The sequence below is a fragment of the Taurulus bubalis genome (assembly GCF_910589615.1).
Source record: "Taurulus bubalis genome assembly, chromosome: 2".
Classification (NCBI taxonomy): domain Eukaryota; kingdom Metazoa; phylum Chordata; class Actinopteri; order Perciformes; family Cottidae; genus Taurulus; species Taurulus bubalis.
In genome coordinates this window covers 22,093,106-22,109,619 of record NC_136590.1, presented here as the reverse complement: position 1 = coordinate 22,109,619, position 16,514 = coordinate 22,093,106, and the positions used below count along the sequence as shown (strand labels likewise).

Genomic DNA, 16,514 nt, shown 5'->3' with positions numbered 1-16,514 from the left:
GAGTTAGATGTTAAAAACAAACACGGCTGTTTCCTCCTCCACTGGCATTTGTGGACACAATTTAGTTTTTTTATATTCACATCAGTTAAGTATTGCCTCTTCTCAACAGATAGGCTCATATATAGATTCACTTTGCTACTAATAATTTCAGTGTCTTTGTGCTAAACACAAAAGGTTTTCAGCAGAAACACTTTAATTGCATAACCTCCCAATTTGGAAACAACTGAACCAGAACCCTCTGAACCCCAAAAAGAACCTGCCGGCAGGATGCAAACGCATGTTTTCTTTAAACAATCGCTAAAAACTCCATTTCACACAGCCGGAAGCTGTAAAAACTCCATTATCGTCAGATTTTCCTCTTTTCCGACGGTCCTTGAACACCTCGTGTGTGACGAAGGCTACCACCAGAGAGAAAGAAAAACGAAACGAAGCTTCAAATCGTGATATTTCACCAAAAACATTTTATTCTGCATGTCTCATTTCACAATCTCGACCCAAATGAACCGTTTGCTTTAAACGGATCCTGTAAAAAACATAAAATTCTGAGCTCAACGCAACTAGGAGGCCGTGATTGATTCGGCTGAGACCGGCGGCAAATCAGTGAAACTTTGACTGAACGCAGAGCGAAGAGGCTGTACAATGAATACAGCACAGAGAGCCTCCATGTGTTGTCTTCCAACACTTGTTAGAGGTTGTGTATATAGATTCCAGTGTTTTTCCAAATTTTGTATCAGAAATTTAACGTGCATTTATGTATTTTTTGTCATAACTGTGTTATTCTGCACAAAAGACATGTTTGAGTTCTCTCTGCTCCCAGCCGTGATCATTCTTTCTGTTTGCACAGGAGTGCAGGACTTTTATATATATATTGCAGTGAAAAAGGTACAACGTTACCAGGGCGCGTCCCCCCTCCTCCCCTCCCCCACCGAAACCTCTGCTCAGGGTTCAGAGGGTTAAAAATCCCACATTTCCGCTAAATGCACCGTCAGAACTAAAGTGCTTAATGAGAGATTCTTTATACAGATGACACACACACACACACACACACACACACACACACACACACACACACACACACACACACACACAAGGCTCAGAATGAGGAAGTTTAATCTCCAGGAAAATGTGGCGAGCAGGAATGTAGTGGAGAATAAAGCGCCGTCAGTTCAGCTCGCGTCCCGCGCTGTGAGGTCCGGGCGGGGGGAATGAACCAACTCAAAAACAGAACGGGGATTTGAACTCTGCGGCGTGGAGCTTAGAGCCGTGACCTAGCTCCCGCCGCCGCCCGGAGGTTTGAAGCAGTCCTCCGTCACACCCTGAGACGCCAGCTCGGACAGGACATTTTCCAGGTAGTTGGGGTCCGGGTAGCCGTGGCCCGACATGTTGGACATCATCTCGGTCTTGTGGTGGACGCCGTTCCACACCACGGTGTCGGGCTCCCCGGTGGTGCTGGACGTCCCCACGGTGAAGATGAGGCGCCGCATCCACGCCACCTTCAGCAGCTCCAGCACCTGTTTCCACAGCAGAGACGAGGAGAGCCAACATTACACCAAGTGTTTATTATTTATTCATCATTTACCGTGAAATTCAAGTTATAATTCGCTACTTTTTTTCCCCGCAACTTTGACTCGTGCAGCCTTATAAACACAACACCCCTTTTTTCCTGTCTCCCGAAAATGAGAAATCTCCTCATCCACAGTTCCGATGAGATCCTGCAATCTCATTGATCCTCAGACTCCTCTGAAAGTGCATCCCTAACCCATGCGGAAGTAGGGGGTCATTTTGATATCCAGTTTGATATGGTGCAAGCAAAGTAGGTCATTTTTCAATTTCTGAACCGTAAAAAACACGTTTTTTGGACTGAATATGCTTCCTAACATGTCAATGCTTGTGTTTATTGTGATTATTATTGCAGATTTAGATGCTTTAGGTCGTAATCTTTCTAAAGCTGTGCAGTATTAGTCTGTGGCTAACTTAATGACTTTTAATCATATTTATGCTGAAAATAATAATAATATATATATATTTTTTTTTTTTTAAAGGCAAGGAGTTCCGGATTCGTTAGAGATCAAGGACAATAGGGTCTGGTATTCATATCGTGATCATATGAGCTGTGGCTGTATATTGGTGGTATATTTGTTGTTCTGGTTCCAGCTTCTCACAGCGTCTTTGTCTGAAGTGACCGGAATACCTTTGGGGTTTGAGGACTTTAAAATCGCTGTTTTCTGACATTTTATAGAACAAAATTATTAAATGTACCAAGAGAATAATTTGCATTTAGATTTCCTGAAGACGCACAGAAACAGATTAGCTTCTGAAAACTAACATTTTCTCTTCATTGTATTTCTGGGTTTCGGGTTCTAGGTTAAACAAAGAACACGTGGGCGTTTTATAATAAATAGGCAACTAAAATTAAATTAAAATAATGGTAATGAAACGCATTAATCCCCTGATTGCTTCTAACGCTAACTGTCAACAACTAATCTGTGTTCCGCGTCGCCAGATAAATTGAGACTGGAATAATTTAATCCGATCGGAGATTATTTATAGAAGCGTGGGAGCAGCAAGCAGGAAGTGAGCTGCTGATTCACCATGGAAACAACATCCCATCATGATAATCACAGAAGGTTATTAGTTTAATCCTAGTGAGGCGAGACTTCCTGATGGTTCTCATCACGTGGCGGGTTATTGATTGAGTGCTTGATTGGGCCTGTGGTCTGATAGAGTGTTTTTGGGGCGAAAAAACCCTCAATGATTATGCTAATTAGGAAAAAGTGATGATATTTTGGACAGACGTGGATGTAAACTGCAGCTTCTGCAAATGATTGTTGGAGGCATACAACAAATAGTTTAAGTTAAAATAAATACAAATATATTAATTCATTAGGGGATCATAAAACGAGCAAATATAATTTCTAGAGCTCCCCGATCATTATTGATCCATGTTGGCAGATACAGATTGTTTTGTCGTTTAGCAGCTCGTCTACAAGCGTCCAGATTATTTATTGTTTGACTATTTATTGTTTTTGTCATCGTCCAAAAAAAACTTTAAAACCGCAGTAGCCAGTAAACCATCAAATATTCTAAATGTTTTCCTTTTCCTTTGTTAAAATCCTCTATAGTGGTTGAAGTATAATAATGAGCTTAAAGCTAAAGTAAAAGTAAAAAAAATAAACGGCTCATAATTAATCTCTAATATCCATGTTATATTCATGTGAAGACATGGATTTATTGTAGTTTATCACCAACTCTTCATTTTACTAGATTACAGACGTCATGAGAACATTATCATTTACCTCCCGCCAGTACTCATTCTCACTGAGCAGAGCCTGAACGCATCGTAATGTCACTGAAGTAAACCTTCGTTAGCGGTGCTGCTAACATTGCTGCTAACGTTGCTAGCTCTCCTGCTGACAATTTAAACTGACTTCAGTTGTTTACGAGGTGACTTCATCAGGGATCGATTAAGAGAAAGCAGAGTCGGGGAACATATACGTAGAACCGTAAAGGTGCAGGTTCTGTCCCGGCTGTGACGTGTTCTCACCTTCCGGCCCTTGTCGTTGTCGGGTAGAAAACAGAAGCGAGGGAAGCCTCTGCAGGTGTACGGCTGTCCTGGGTTGGGATGCTCCGAGCCCTGGAGGAGGAGGAGGAGAACGTGACTGATGAATGGAAAGACGCCTCATCGCTGAATGAGCGTCAGCCCAGACTGTAGTTCCTCCTCCAGTCATTTCATATGTTCAGCTCTCAAACACAAAGTAAATCACACGTTTATGGAGCTTGTCAGGCTCATGAAATGTGATTTATGTTCTTCAGTTTCTCATCATGAGATTCAGCAACACGGTAACTCTTGACAGCTTGATTAGTGATTTAGTTCCCGGGTTCGTTTCTACATTGCGACACCTGGAGGCAACTTCCACTCGTCGGGGAAGTTGACTTCCTTCATGGCAGCAAAATGTATAGTTAGTTGGTTTCCTTTAAAGGCAACAAACTAACGGACAACTAACCCTAAAGGCAACTAACTAAATGAGGCAGGCAACTCTAAAGGCAACAAACTAACAGACAACTCTAAAAGGCAACAAACTCACTGAGGCAACAAACTCACTGAGGCAACTAACTGTAAAGGCAACAAATTAACTGAGGCAACGAACTATAAAGGCAACAAACTAACATAACTAACTCTAAAGGCAACAAACTAATTGAGGCAACCAACTCTAAAGGCAACAAACTAACTGACAGCTAATGCTACAGGCAACAAACTAACTGAGGCAACTAACTAGCGGCTCATTTGTGCTCCACAGGAACAACAACACGTTACTCGCTATCTGAACGTACATCAAGCATATCACCACATGTACACACCAGTACTACACACCTGCGTTTAAGGCTCCAAACCACCCATTATGCAACTCTATCTTCTATCGGAAGATCTGTAACGTTGATACCTAATTGCTTTTGCTGCTTTGTCTGTCAAAGCACTTTGTAAACTCTGTTTAAAAAAAAAGGTGCTACAGAAATAAAGTTATTCTAATGATTATAATTGTCGAGTCATTGACCATAACGTCAGTTCAGGAGAAATTGTGGCATCTGGTGCTCCAAAAAACATTGATTCTTTTGTGCTTTGATTTACTTTGTGTAAAAGAAAAGACTGGCTTTAAGCTTCCCATGCGTCCTGAGCAGACGTACCTGCAGGCCAGGTGGAATGCTGTAGATGATCTGGATGGTGCCGCAGTCCGGGTGGCCGGGCAGCGACTGGGCGATGCTGTATATCTCCATCTTGCCTTTGGGCTGGTTGCCGGTCTTCTCTCCGTAGATTGTCTTACACGAGGGGCACTGCAGGCTGCCGTCCTGAGGACCAAACACAAGCGGAGCAATCAATGGAAACCTGGTTACGTCTGATCGAGTCTCCATCGATCCGATGATGAGACCTTTTGTTTCGTCGTGTTCTCCTCCCTCTCAAAGTCACAATAGCTCTGTTCTCATCAACCAGATGCTTCCACCAGCTAAATAAACAGTATAACACATGTTGTGGTGCGAAAAAGAGCCTGTTAAAGGACATTTAAAAAAAGGACCATACCGCTGTTTCAACACGTATTAACAATCCTAGATACAGACTGATATGTCGATGTTCTCCGCTAACTCTCTGCAAACACCTGGGAGGCACATTTCACGTCCCTCCATCACACTAAATACCGTACCTTGGTTCCGTTGTTGTACATGGCCAGCATGCAGAGCATGTGCAGGGTGTGTCCACACTTGATGAATTTCCCCACGGTGTCTGGCAGGGTGCTCCGCCCACCCTCCTCAGTGGACTGGGTCTCGTAGCCGGACGGATTGGACAGTTGATCCATGCAGATGATACAGTCCTGAGGGGAACCCGGGGGAATGTGCGTTTAGTTTCGCAGGAAAGAAATAAAAAAGGCCTGCAGGCGTACGAACGATCCATCTCAATGCTCTGGAATCTCTATTTATTGTTGAACAAGTGAGCCGTAAAAACGGATGAGTTTGCCTCTAGTAAGCACTACGAATAAACCTTCTGTTCTAGGGAAAAACAACCAAACCATTTACCTCATCCTGCACTCCGGCGACGACCTCCATGTAGCGCTGAATCACGTCCTCGGGTCTCTGAGCGGAGGCTGAAAGAGAAAAGCACAAAGTGATGAATGAGCGGCAACAGGCCAGACACTAAAAATGGTGTTTCCAACAAAGTGCCTAACAAAAAGACGGGAATCTGGCGAGAAGAAAAATGAAAATGAAATGATTTTTTGGGGGGATTTTCAGTCAAACATTAAGTTACATGCAAAGAAAAGAGTCCAGTTTGCTGCTAATTGAACATCCCGAAATCACAAAACGTCCATCTGACTGCACAGGATGCAAAACATGCAAACACGTATTCTCAAGCGCGAGAAAAAAATAAATAAATAAATAAATAAATAAATAAATAAATAAATAAATAAATATATATATATACATATATATATATATATACATATATATATATACATACAATATATATATATATATACACACAATATATATATATATATATACACATATATATATATATACACAATATACACAATATATATATACACACACACACACATACATACATACATACATACTTGTGTGTGTGTTGATATCAAGAAGTTCAAATTGTCAGACAGAGTGTGTGGAGGAGGTGTAATTTATGTGAGATGGGGGGGCAGAAATAAAGAAGCAGCAGTGAAGCAAAGCTTAATATTTAAAATACAACTTTTTTTGATGTTTTGGATTAAATGGCCAACAGGGTCAACTCTTCTATGAGCAAACACCAGGTTTTAGAAACGGCCACCGATCATTTAGCCTTTGATTGATTGATTGACTCTTCTTTGCCGCCCGGCGCTGCAGCAGTGGCTCCTGGGACGTCTCTTGATGCTGGAGGCCATAGCAGATGTTGTGTGCATTATTCGGAGGCTACATTTACACATTTTAAGGAAGCATTTGTGCGATTCTGAGGTATTTTTAGACACTTAGAGGTTGTAAAGGAAATAGGGGTGGCTCTGTGCATCTTTGAGAGGATTTTATGGTCGTTAGGAAGTTGATATTAGAGGGAAAAGAACTCAGCAGAAAGACAAGTCAAAGATTTGGAGAACATTGGTCAGATTCATCTCCTTGTTTGACAGTTGCACAAGAAGCAGTTGCAGCAGCACTAAAGTGGATCAGTGGACCCTTTTAAACACGAGACAACAAATGAAAGTGAGCTGATGCAGGATGAAATGTCTCTGAAGCCTGGTGGTGGTGGTGATGGAGCAATAGAGAGAGGTGGAGGAAGGGCTGGTGGCGCCGTAGCTACCTCTCCTGTGCTGCCTCTTTGCTCTCCTAACTGAACTGCTGCTGCTGCTGCTGTGGGGCTTGCTGGGCCTGCTGGCGGCCTGGGGGAGGAGAGGAGGAGGAAGCGAGAAAGGAGCAGGCTGCTGCTGCTGCTGCTGCTGTAGCTGTAGCTGCTGCTGCTGCTGCTGTAGCTGCTGTAGCTGCTGCTGTGGCGGCTGCTGCTGCTGAGGGAGGGGGGCAGTGGTGAAGTGCACGCCGAGTCCCACCGCTGACATCAAAATGGAGGCCATGCCTGGAGCGGGGAGGTAGGGTAGGGTGGGGGTGGAGGCGGGATGGGGCGGGGCAAGGTTGGGAGCAAGTGGAGATTATGCAGGAGTAGAAAGGAACAAATCAAAAGGGATGAGAAATGTAGCAGCAACCCCTCATTCACACACACAGAACAAACCCCGGCATTGAGTCGCTCCCGGTGGAAAAAACTAAAAACATGTTTTGTTCTGTTTTTTGGATTGTTAAGTAACCCAGCACTGAGAAACCAATGGTGGCTGGAAGACGCTGAGGAATGGTTTACACTATGAGGCGATACTCAAGCGTGATCATCTAAAAGGCAACTCTATGTACCCTGTGAGGAAAAAATTATAATAAATACAACATTGATTTACAAATGAAAAAGGACATGAAGTGCAAGTTGATGGGACTTTACTGGACAGTTTAGTTCAGGGGTCGGCAACCCGCGGCTCCGTAGCCGCATGCGGCTCTTTAAAAAAAAAAAAAGATGTTTTTTTTTTTTTTTGCCCAGTGGAATAACTTTCAAAGGGAATTCCTCTTATCTTGGAGTTTTAGGTAATATTGGGTCACTAAAAATCTAAATAAATGTTTAAATATAAATATAAAATGTGCATCACATCCTGTCACGTAGCGGTCAAGCCTCTTTCCCTGCAGGTGGCTACTCGTGATTCAGAGCCCTGCCCTCGCTAAACTATCAATGGATAAATAAATAAAAAAGAAAAGTCACGGAGGAAAGTGGAGCGTTTAATTCTGCTTGGACATATTCATTTGCTTTCACTGCCAACGATGCTGCTGACCTGTCTGCTTGCTATGTGGCGAGAAATTAGCAAAAAAATAAAAATGTAATGTTGAAAGACTCTTCCAGAACAAGCATCTGCTGAAAGGTGTCAAGCTGCAGAAGAGCGATTCCTCAACTGCTGCAGTAAACTGAGCAAAGTAAATATACTTTCAGGAAGCTGATCAAGTCTCCAGACTCAACTACTGCTGCTGGTTCTGTGGCAGCTCATGAGACACTGAGGCGTCCGCTAGTAAAGACGGATCCGTCCTCCTCCGTTTGCGGAGCTCACGTAGCAAAAGATATGCGTTTAAAATGTAAAACTCACGTGAAGACAGGGATCGAACCTGCTATCTTGTGATTACAGGGCGAACGCTCTACCACATGAGCCACATTTATAGACAGTATTTAAGGATTGCATAGTTGTGCTTTTAATTGATCTCAATGTAGCCGACACGTGACTATTTTTTGTCTCCTCTTCATAAGAGTTTGATAGTTATAAACAGGTAAAATAGCAATACAATGTCAACAATTGTCTTCTTGTTCTATAATTTCATAAATACAACAAACTATAGTTTTTTGTATATATATATATATATATATATATATATATATATATATATATATATATATATATATATATATATATATATATATTTATTATGACTATATATAAAACTTCAGAAGCTGTGATATCAAATAGCTTTTGCGACTCCAGACACATTTTTTTGTGTGGAAAAAAAGGGCAAAATGGCTCTTTGGTTAGGAAAGGTTGCTGACCCCTGGTTTAGTTGAAACATGACATATTTACCAGTTTGATAATAGGAGGCAAAACTCAATTACACACTTTGGGTTTTTTGGGTCCCTCAACGCCTACATTCTACATCCAGCAGAAAGCCAAAATGATCATTTATTAACCAATATTGAGATTATTGTTCAACAACGGGCGGTGCGCCCGTTGCAGCGCACGATTCACCAGAGTCACGACACGGTTCTTCTCACTAATGAGGTCTTGGTCCACGAGTCTCCTCTGGGCTGATTGTATTGATTCAGTCGGCTTATCGCGGCCAAGAAGCCCAGTTTCTAATTTGAGAAGTGTGCAGCAGGAGGAAGACAGAAGTGCTCACTTTGCATGTCAAGTTTGCCATTTTATAACAATTGCAACTGGCCCCCCTGCTGACAAGGCATTCTTAAATATTGCAATACTTTCAATATGAAATTCTGAATTATTGTTATTAAAATAAACTCCATTGAACAGGTTGGAGCTTATGAACAGGAAACTTCTTAAGTGGTAATTCAAGATTCAAGATGTTTTACTGTCATATGCACAGCTAACAGAGTTATTCTATACAATGAAATGTGTATTTTGCTGGGTCCTCCTAACACAGAATTAGAATAAGCTTAAGGTAAAAAATATATATATATATTTATAAATGTATAAATGTATAATATAATTATTAACTATAATAATAATTAATATAACTAATATAATAATAAATTCTTCCAGCTATTTTGTGGCTTGCTGTTCTTAAACAGACCGACACTCACGAGACAAAACGCAGAGAAGAAAAGAAAAGGGCACATAAAACAGAACATAAAACAAACATTTGACTGAAAGGTGTGGTGCAGAAACAGAGCGTCGGTCGGGTAGACGGCTGGTTAGTGACCCGTTTACCTGCCAGGGCAGAGCTTACGCTGGTGGATCCATTCAGCTGCACAGAGATGGAAGGAACACTGCAGGACAGGAAACAAGGACAGAGACAGCCGGTCAGTTAAAAACGGCAACAATGAAGCGAGGAGGGAAAAGCAAACAAAGACTTCTGGCCGGTTTGGTTTCCAAGAACGAGTGACGTTAGGGGAAAAAAGCTTTGGTGCCACACGACGGGAAAACAAACCCGCTCCGTGAATTAGCTGGGAATTACCGACAGAACGTTCAGACCGGCCAGTTGAATCACTGGGAGTGACTCACAATTAGGTTCATTGTTGATTTATCCGTCGATGATTTTCTCTATGGGTTGTTTTGGTCTGTAAAATGTCAAAAAAGTGTTTCTCAAAACCCCAAAGCGGCGTCTTCATATGTCTTGATTTGTCCACAACTCAAAGACCTTCAGTTTACTGACCATGAGGAGAAAAGAAGCCAGAAAATACTCACATTTAAAATTGAGTTAACCTCCTCCTCAAACTGATTTCATAGATCATCAAAACAGCTGGCGATTCATTTAATAGTTGACAACGACTCAGTTCATCTTCACAGCTCAACGTGGAGGTCGTGAGACGGATTAACAACAAGGTAACGCCGACTTCAGCTGTGACTCAACACCCAAGGATTATTACACTACATTACATTTAGCTGATGCTTTTATCCAAAGCGACTTACATGTTTTGCCCTATACACCATAGACACAGCAACGGGGAGCAACCAGGGGTTAAGTGTCTTGCTCAAGGACACAACGGCATGCACTATCAGAGCCGGGGTTCGAATCACAGACCCTCTGATTGAAAGACGGGCGTGCTAACCACTGAGCCACAGTCGCCCAAGGGGTGGGGGTATGGGGGGAATCGATACAGCATATTATCACGATATTTCGCGTGGTGATATTCTATCGATACACAGACGGCAAGTATCGATCTCTTTTATATCAATCATAAACTTTTTGGTCCTAGAATAATAAAATCAATTGCTTTTTCAGCCCACTGGATGGTGCTGTGTTGTTTTCTGGTGAGGTCAGCGGCTGTCCCGGATCAGCGTGATTGGTAGGAAGTTGGTCAAAACAAACATGGAGACAACAGAGAAAGAAATTACAAATGCGCTGTCCACGTTTAAATCAAACATCTGGACTTGTCACTCAAACTTTATCTAATTAGATAAAATATGATGACAACGTTTTCCTTTGGGGACAATTTGCAGTTGAAAAAAAGGTGATAAATCGCAATATCAGGGTAGGACATTTACATATTTTTATTGAAATCCAGGGGCATTTCAATAAAAATTGGGGGCACTTTTTGAAACTTGTGAAATAACATTTAACCTTTGTTCAAGATAATAAATATACATATTTAAGGCTTACAGTATATGAGCAATTGTCATCAAATGGCAACAATAAGACTATTAGGCAGTAGTCTACAGGTTCAAAGTGTTTTCTTAGATTTTTTTGAAAAAAAGAACAAACAGAAAACATAAATCAGACAATCATGTTCAATTTTCTTCTTATTTCTTTCTGGTAATTCATTGTTATTACATTTTTTTAAACAACTATTAACAATTATAAGTTTTCTTTCTTTTTTTATAATTCAAAATTATATTTATTGATTTTTGTGTTACCTTAATCACGTTGTATTTACTAGGGGTGGGAATCACCAGAGGTCCCACGATTCGATTTCATACTGCGATATATTGAGTATTGCGATTTATTCTCTTTTTTCCACCGCAAATTGTCCCCAAAAGGAAAACGTTGTCAACATATTGTATCTAAGAAGATCAAGTTTCATCTCACTTCAGTAATTTTTCTTGCAGCAAAATGTGATTGTCAAGCAGACAAACTGACCAACATGTCATAGATGTTGTCATTCGAGCTGGATGCTCCGAATAGGGGGCGGGGCTTATCTCCATGCAAGCAGTTTTCATTTAGCCTTCCACCATGGAAACAACCCCTCTTTCTGCTTTATACTTGTTGTGTAAAACCCCAAAAACCTCGGAACGTCAAACGCCCTCGTGTCTGGGTTTATAATATTATCCGTAGCCACACAGCTTGGTGGATGTCACGCGAGGAAGTGCTTCTGAAAGATGGCCGCTTCCAGCACTGCTAGAGGACCAGCAGCCAGTTTGATGCTTTATTTTACATCTTTGAGCAGCGGCGTGTCCGCATGTTGTCCTGTGTGTTGCGCAACAGCTGTGAGAGCAGCGGCGCTACGAGTGACAGGAACTCCAGACGGTTGATTTAAACGCGGGCGGCGCATTTCTAATTTCATTACATTTCTAAGTTCATTAAATTATCATAATTATTAGAGGAAATTATGGGGGCATTTTTTGCCCCTCTCCTAGTGATATCAGGGGCAAAATTATATTTCTTAGGGGCAGTTTTGCCCTTTGCCGTTGTGTATTTCCGACGCTGCACAGTATCGTGATAATATCGTATCGTGGGACCTCTGGTGATTCCCACCCCTAAGGAATATGCACCCATCTATTCTAACTGTGGAAAAACAGCCGTTGTAGAAATTAAATGCACATTTACAAGAGTTTGAAGTGCGGAACCTGATCCAGTTTAAGGCTTTTGATCAGAATTATTTTCTGTTCATAACTTCTTCAATCAAAACGCAGTTTATCGGAGCTCAAAGCTGTCGGAGTTCACAACACTAAAAAAATCAAGTTAACGATAATCTGGATAAAGCAGCAAATCCTTACAATTAAGAAGATGGAGTCAACTAATGTTTGGCATCATTTCTTAATAAATGAAATTATCCAATTAGTAAAATAATTCTTTACATTTATCTTTCGACTAATCCACTCATTGACAAAGTGTTTTAGCACTAATCCTGTTCGTCCTCTTTTTTAAAGTCTTGAAGAAATGATGACACAAGAACAAAACATTCAAACAACATTCAAATCCCCGCGGATATTTTCTCTCCTCATTGATCACTCATCGGCCACAAAAGAGGACACGGTAACACAATAGGAGGAAACGTGCCACTGATAGAACGAGGCCCTCATGACATCAGCTCACCTACAGTCAACAGGGACGTAGCTTAAATAATAAATCCCTGAATGGAGAATGAAAAGTAACCACGATGGAAAATAACACAGTTTTTCATTCTTTTTTTATATTCCTGCAAGTGTCTATCACACCAGCACATAGTAGCACCATGCTGTAAGATGACTGAAAATAATAATAATGCATAATACTCTACCACTCTTACCACTGGGTCAAAATGAATTAATATGCAAAAAACGCTATTAGACTTCCTAATGTATGTGGTCCTCATTGAGAAGTGTGAGCAATAGCTGCAGAAATGAAGAGGATGCATTCACAACACAAAGCACAGGGTGAGCTTGGGTGAGAACATCCAGCATTCCACCTTCCTATTATTCATTTCCACTGGCTGAGACGACACTAAATGAGACTAAATTAGTGAACCGCATTGCCATTATACCACTTCAGTGAGCATGTTTGTCTTTGAAGGTAGCTCTCTGTGTCGTTGGGGACAGGAAGGATGACGCCGACAGCCGAGCCAAAACAAACATACCGCTGCAGGGCTTGAGCTGCAGATAGTGTTTTGTCATTCCTGTTTTAAAACGATAGGTCAAAGTGGAGACAGACAGGACAGACGGGGAGGGAAGGGTGGTGAAAGGCCTGTGAAATGCATTTTTTTGAGATCATCATAAGTACATTTTCTGCTGTCGTTTTGCTCTACACCACAAACAAAACTCCCAACCAACCCCCCACCCACACGGGACCAACCTCAGCCCATTGGCACTGGTAGAGCTGGTCAGGGGCGGTGCGGAGAGTTGGCTTCCAGAGGGCGGTGGAGGCCAGGGGCTGCCCCAGGACATCCCCCCCACAGAGAGGGGTCTCCTCGGGTACGGCGAGTAGACAGAAGTGGGGTGAGCCGTGGCGGCCCTCCCTGTCGCTTGAAGACTGGGCCGGTTCAGACTGCCCGACGAAAAGGAATGCCGTGAGCGGCTGGGCATGGGTCCTGTGCTGCTGTGGCTCAAACACTGCTGGCAGGAGCAGGCGGGGCCCGAGGGGATGGCCGGGGGCCCCAAGGAGGCCAGTGGGTAGGGTTGGTTGCACTGCCGTCGGACCTGCCGCCTGAAGCCTGTCGCTTTGTTGACCTGGGCCAGAGACGTGAGATCCACTATGTAATTGTATCCATGTGGGCCCAAGTCCGCCGTGCCCTGGCGGGCCTGGTAGCTGTGCTCCAGAAGGATAGAGGTTCGAGTCTCATATGGAGTCCACCCTCCTTCATCGTTGAGCCACTCCCAGTAAACGCCACTGCCGAGGCCCGAGGACTGGGCGAATAGGGACCGACGTACTGACCGGGTCTTTCCTGAAAACAAAAAGAGGATTTGTCACTTAAAACACAACATTCAAGCCACATTGTTAAAGCCCCATATATTAAAAAATAATCCACATGTTCAGCTTGAATTCTAAAGTGGGGCTGGAACAAAGACAAGTCCCCAGTTACACATACACATACACATACATACATACACATACATATATATATATTTATTATAGTTCAGTTATTTATCTAATGCTGCTGCTTTATAAGCTTGTTTGTTAACATTATTAAGAGCACCTACTCTGCTATACGTGTGTTATAACAACTAGCTAGGTCATTGTTTATTTACAAGCTAAGTCAAACTAGCTAGTTAGCACGAATCAGCTGAAAGAAGCAACATCGCGTGGATAAGTTAGTCGGGAAACACATACTCATCATCTAACAGAGTTGCATAAATGTCACAACTTCCTCCTGGGTGCTTAATTTAGCTTAGCTTAGCTTGCAGCTATGTAAACACTCGTCACAACAACAGCGCTCCTGTAAGCTAATGCTAAGGTAGCTAGCTACTAGCTTGGCCTGAGTGCTTCGAGGCACACAAAAAAGACGCCAAACATAACGTGCATGTGGATGTAAATGGCTCACCCGTGTCCTGCCGAAACTGTTTCAAGCTCGGTATGTCAATGAGATAAGGCGACAGGCTGGGGTCTGATTGTCCGAGGCAGATGCTCGTAGAGCCGGGTCCTCCTGTTCCTCCTCTCGGGCCCCGCGGTGCCAAACACCGCTCGATGTGTGCGCTCACTTGGCCGCTGTAAGGCCGCCAGTAGCCCAGGTCGTCCTGCCACTCCCACACCGCAATCATGGGCTGTGATTGTCCCACGGACCCGGACGGCGTGGCCGCCGACGCCGAGGCAGAGGGCCCGTTTCTGGACCCGTTCACCCGGGCGCAGGAGCCAGACACGATCGCCATGATGTTCAACCAAGCTAACAAAACAACTCGTTCTGGTTAGCTAGCTGCTCAACTGATTGTGGCTAAGACGGAACACACACACACACACACACACACACACACACACACACACACACACACACACACACACACACACACACACACACACACACACACACACACACACACACACAAAAACGTCTGCTAGCTTGGCTCGTTAAAACACGCCATTGTAAATTCGTTAACACGCTTTAGAGGAAGCTATGAGGTGGATATTAGACGTCAGAGAGCCTCGCTAAACATGTAAGTGCATGTTGAGGGTTTAGCAGGAACGCGGATAACGTTTAGCTTTGTGACAGCGTTGCCAGGGTTCCTTCCTTCCTCTCGCTGCTGCCTTCAGGGACCGTCGGGAAAAATCTCAATTCGAGGCACGTTTGTAGGAACTAACCATAGATGGGATTTTGTTTGTTTGTGGTGGTAGGCTGTCAAACGCTTAAACGCCACAAAGCACCTGATCAATAAATTATTATCTTAAATTGAGTGATAGTGATTTAAAATTGTGATTTTTTTTTTTTTTTTGTGGGAAACGTTGAGCCCTCAAGCATTTGTGGAATGTTAGCTCAGTTAGTTACATATAAGGCATTAATTATTCCCAGTTTGAGAGAAAATCCATGTAAAGAAATGTATTTAATACATCAACTTACAAAATAGATGATTACTGTGTTGCTGCTGCTTGCTGCTGAAAAAAAAGCTTTGAGTACACAAACTGTCCTCATCTCTAAATCAGTAGTTTACAGGCTGCACCTGAAGGTTGCATTCTTCTTCTCTTACAAACCTCTTCATTGTCCATTCTTTCTCTGCTTCTTTATGTTAAGGAGGTTATATCACCCTCAATACTATTGCTGCCCTCAACTGGAGATGAATGGGTATAACAGTAAAACCCAACTTCAGCTATTCAAACAAAAACATATGTATATTTACAACAGTTTTTGTAGCAGTTTTCCTTGGTCACAGTTGTCAACCAAGCTGACTGGAAATATAATATGTTTCAATTTGTACTCATCAAAACCAAAGTTGATGACATATATATATATATATATATATATATATATATATATATATATATATATATGAATTTATATATATATATGAATTAATATATATATATATATATATATATTACTTTATATATATATGTATCTATACATATATAAATATATATATATATATACACATTCATATTAACATTCATATAGTGAATTTATATATATATATTATTTAGTCAAGATGAATACATTAATTAACTAATATATATATACAGTATATTGATGTATATATATATATATATTCATATTCATATATTGCATTTATATATATATATATATATATATATATATATATATATAGTAGATTTGCGTGAATTGCACTCTGTCCAGAATACCAAGCAAGACTGATACAACATGGATTATATAAAATATACTAAAGATTAGAACAAACTGCTTTCTAATCTTTATACCGCGGCCTCGGAGAATACTAAACATTGTTTATCTGCAGGATGTTCATTAATCTCCCGGAAAAGAAAATAGAACCTGACGTCTCTGACAGCAGTTGGACCATTGTTTTAATCAGAGCCCAAGTGGGATTTGCACATTAACCCATAAAGTGGCACATAATCAATGGCCGAGTGGGACCTCGCAA

The 16,514-nt window shown here is 41.9% G+C and overlaps 1 protein-coding gene across 1 annotated transcript; it reads right to left on the bottom strand.

Annotated features, from left to right (window-relative positions):
- Positions 1–969: 969 nt before the first annotated feature.
- On the bottom strand, positions 970–14,837 carry dtx2 (deltex 2, E3 ubiquitin ligase; the record flags this gene model as incomplete). The annotated part of the gene is made up of 8 exons (XM_079214548.1): positions 970–1,511; positions 3,545–3,634; positions 4,684–4,845; positions 5,196–5,363; positions 5,566–5,633; positions 9,546–9,604; positions 13,327–13,915; positions 14,513–14,837. The coding sequence occupies 8 exons, from the start codon at positions 14,835–14,837 to the stop codon at positions 1,269–1,271; spliced, it is 1,704 nt and encodes a 567-aa protein (XP_079070674.1). The 3' UTR covers positions 970–1,268.
- Between the last annotated feature and the right edge of the window lie 1,677 nt (positions 14,838–16,514).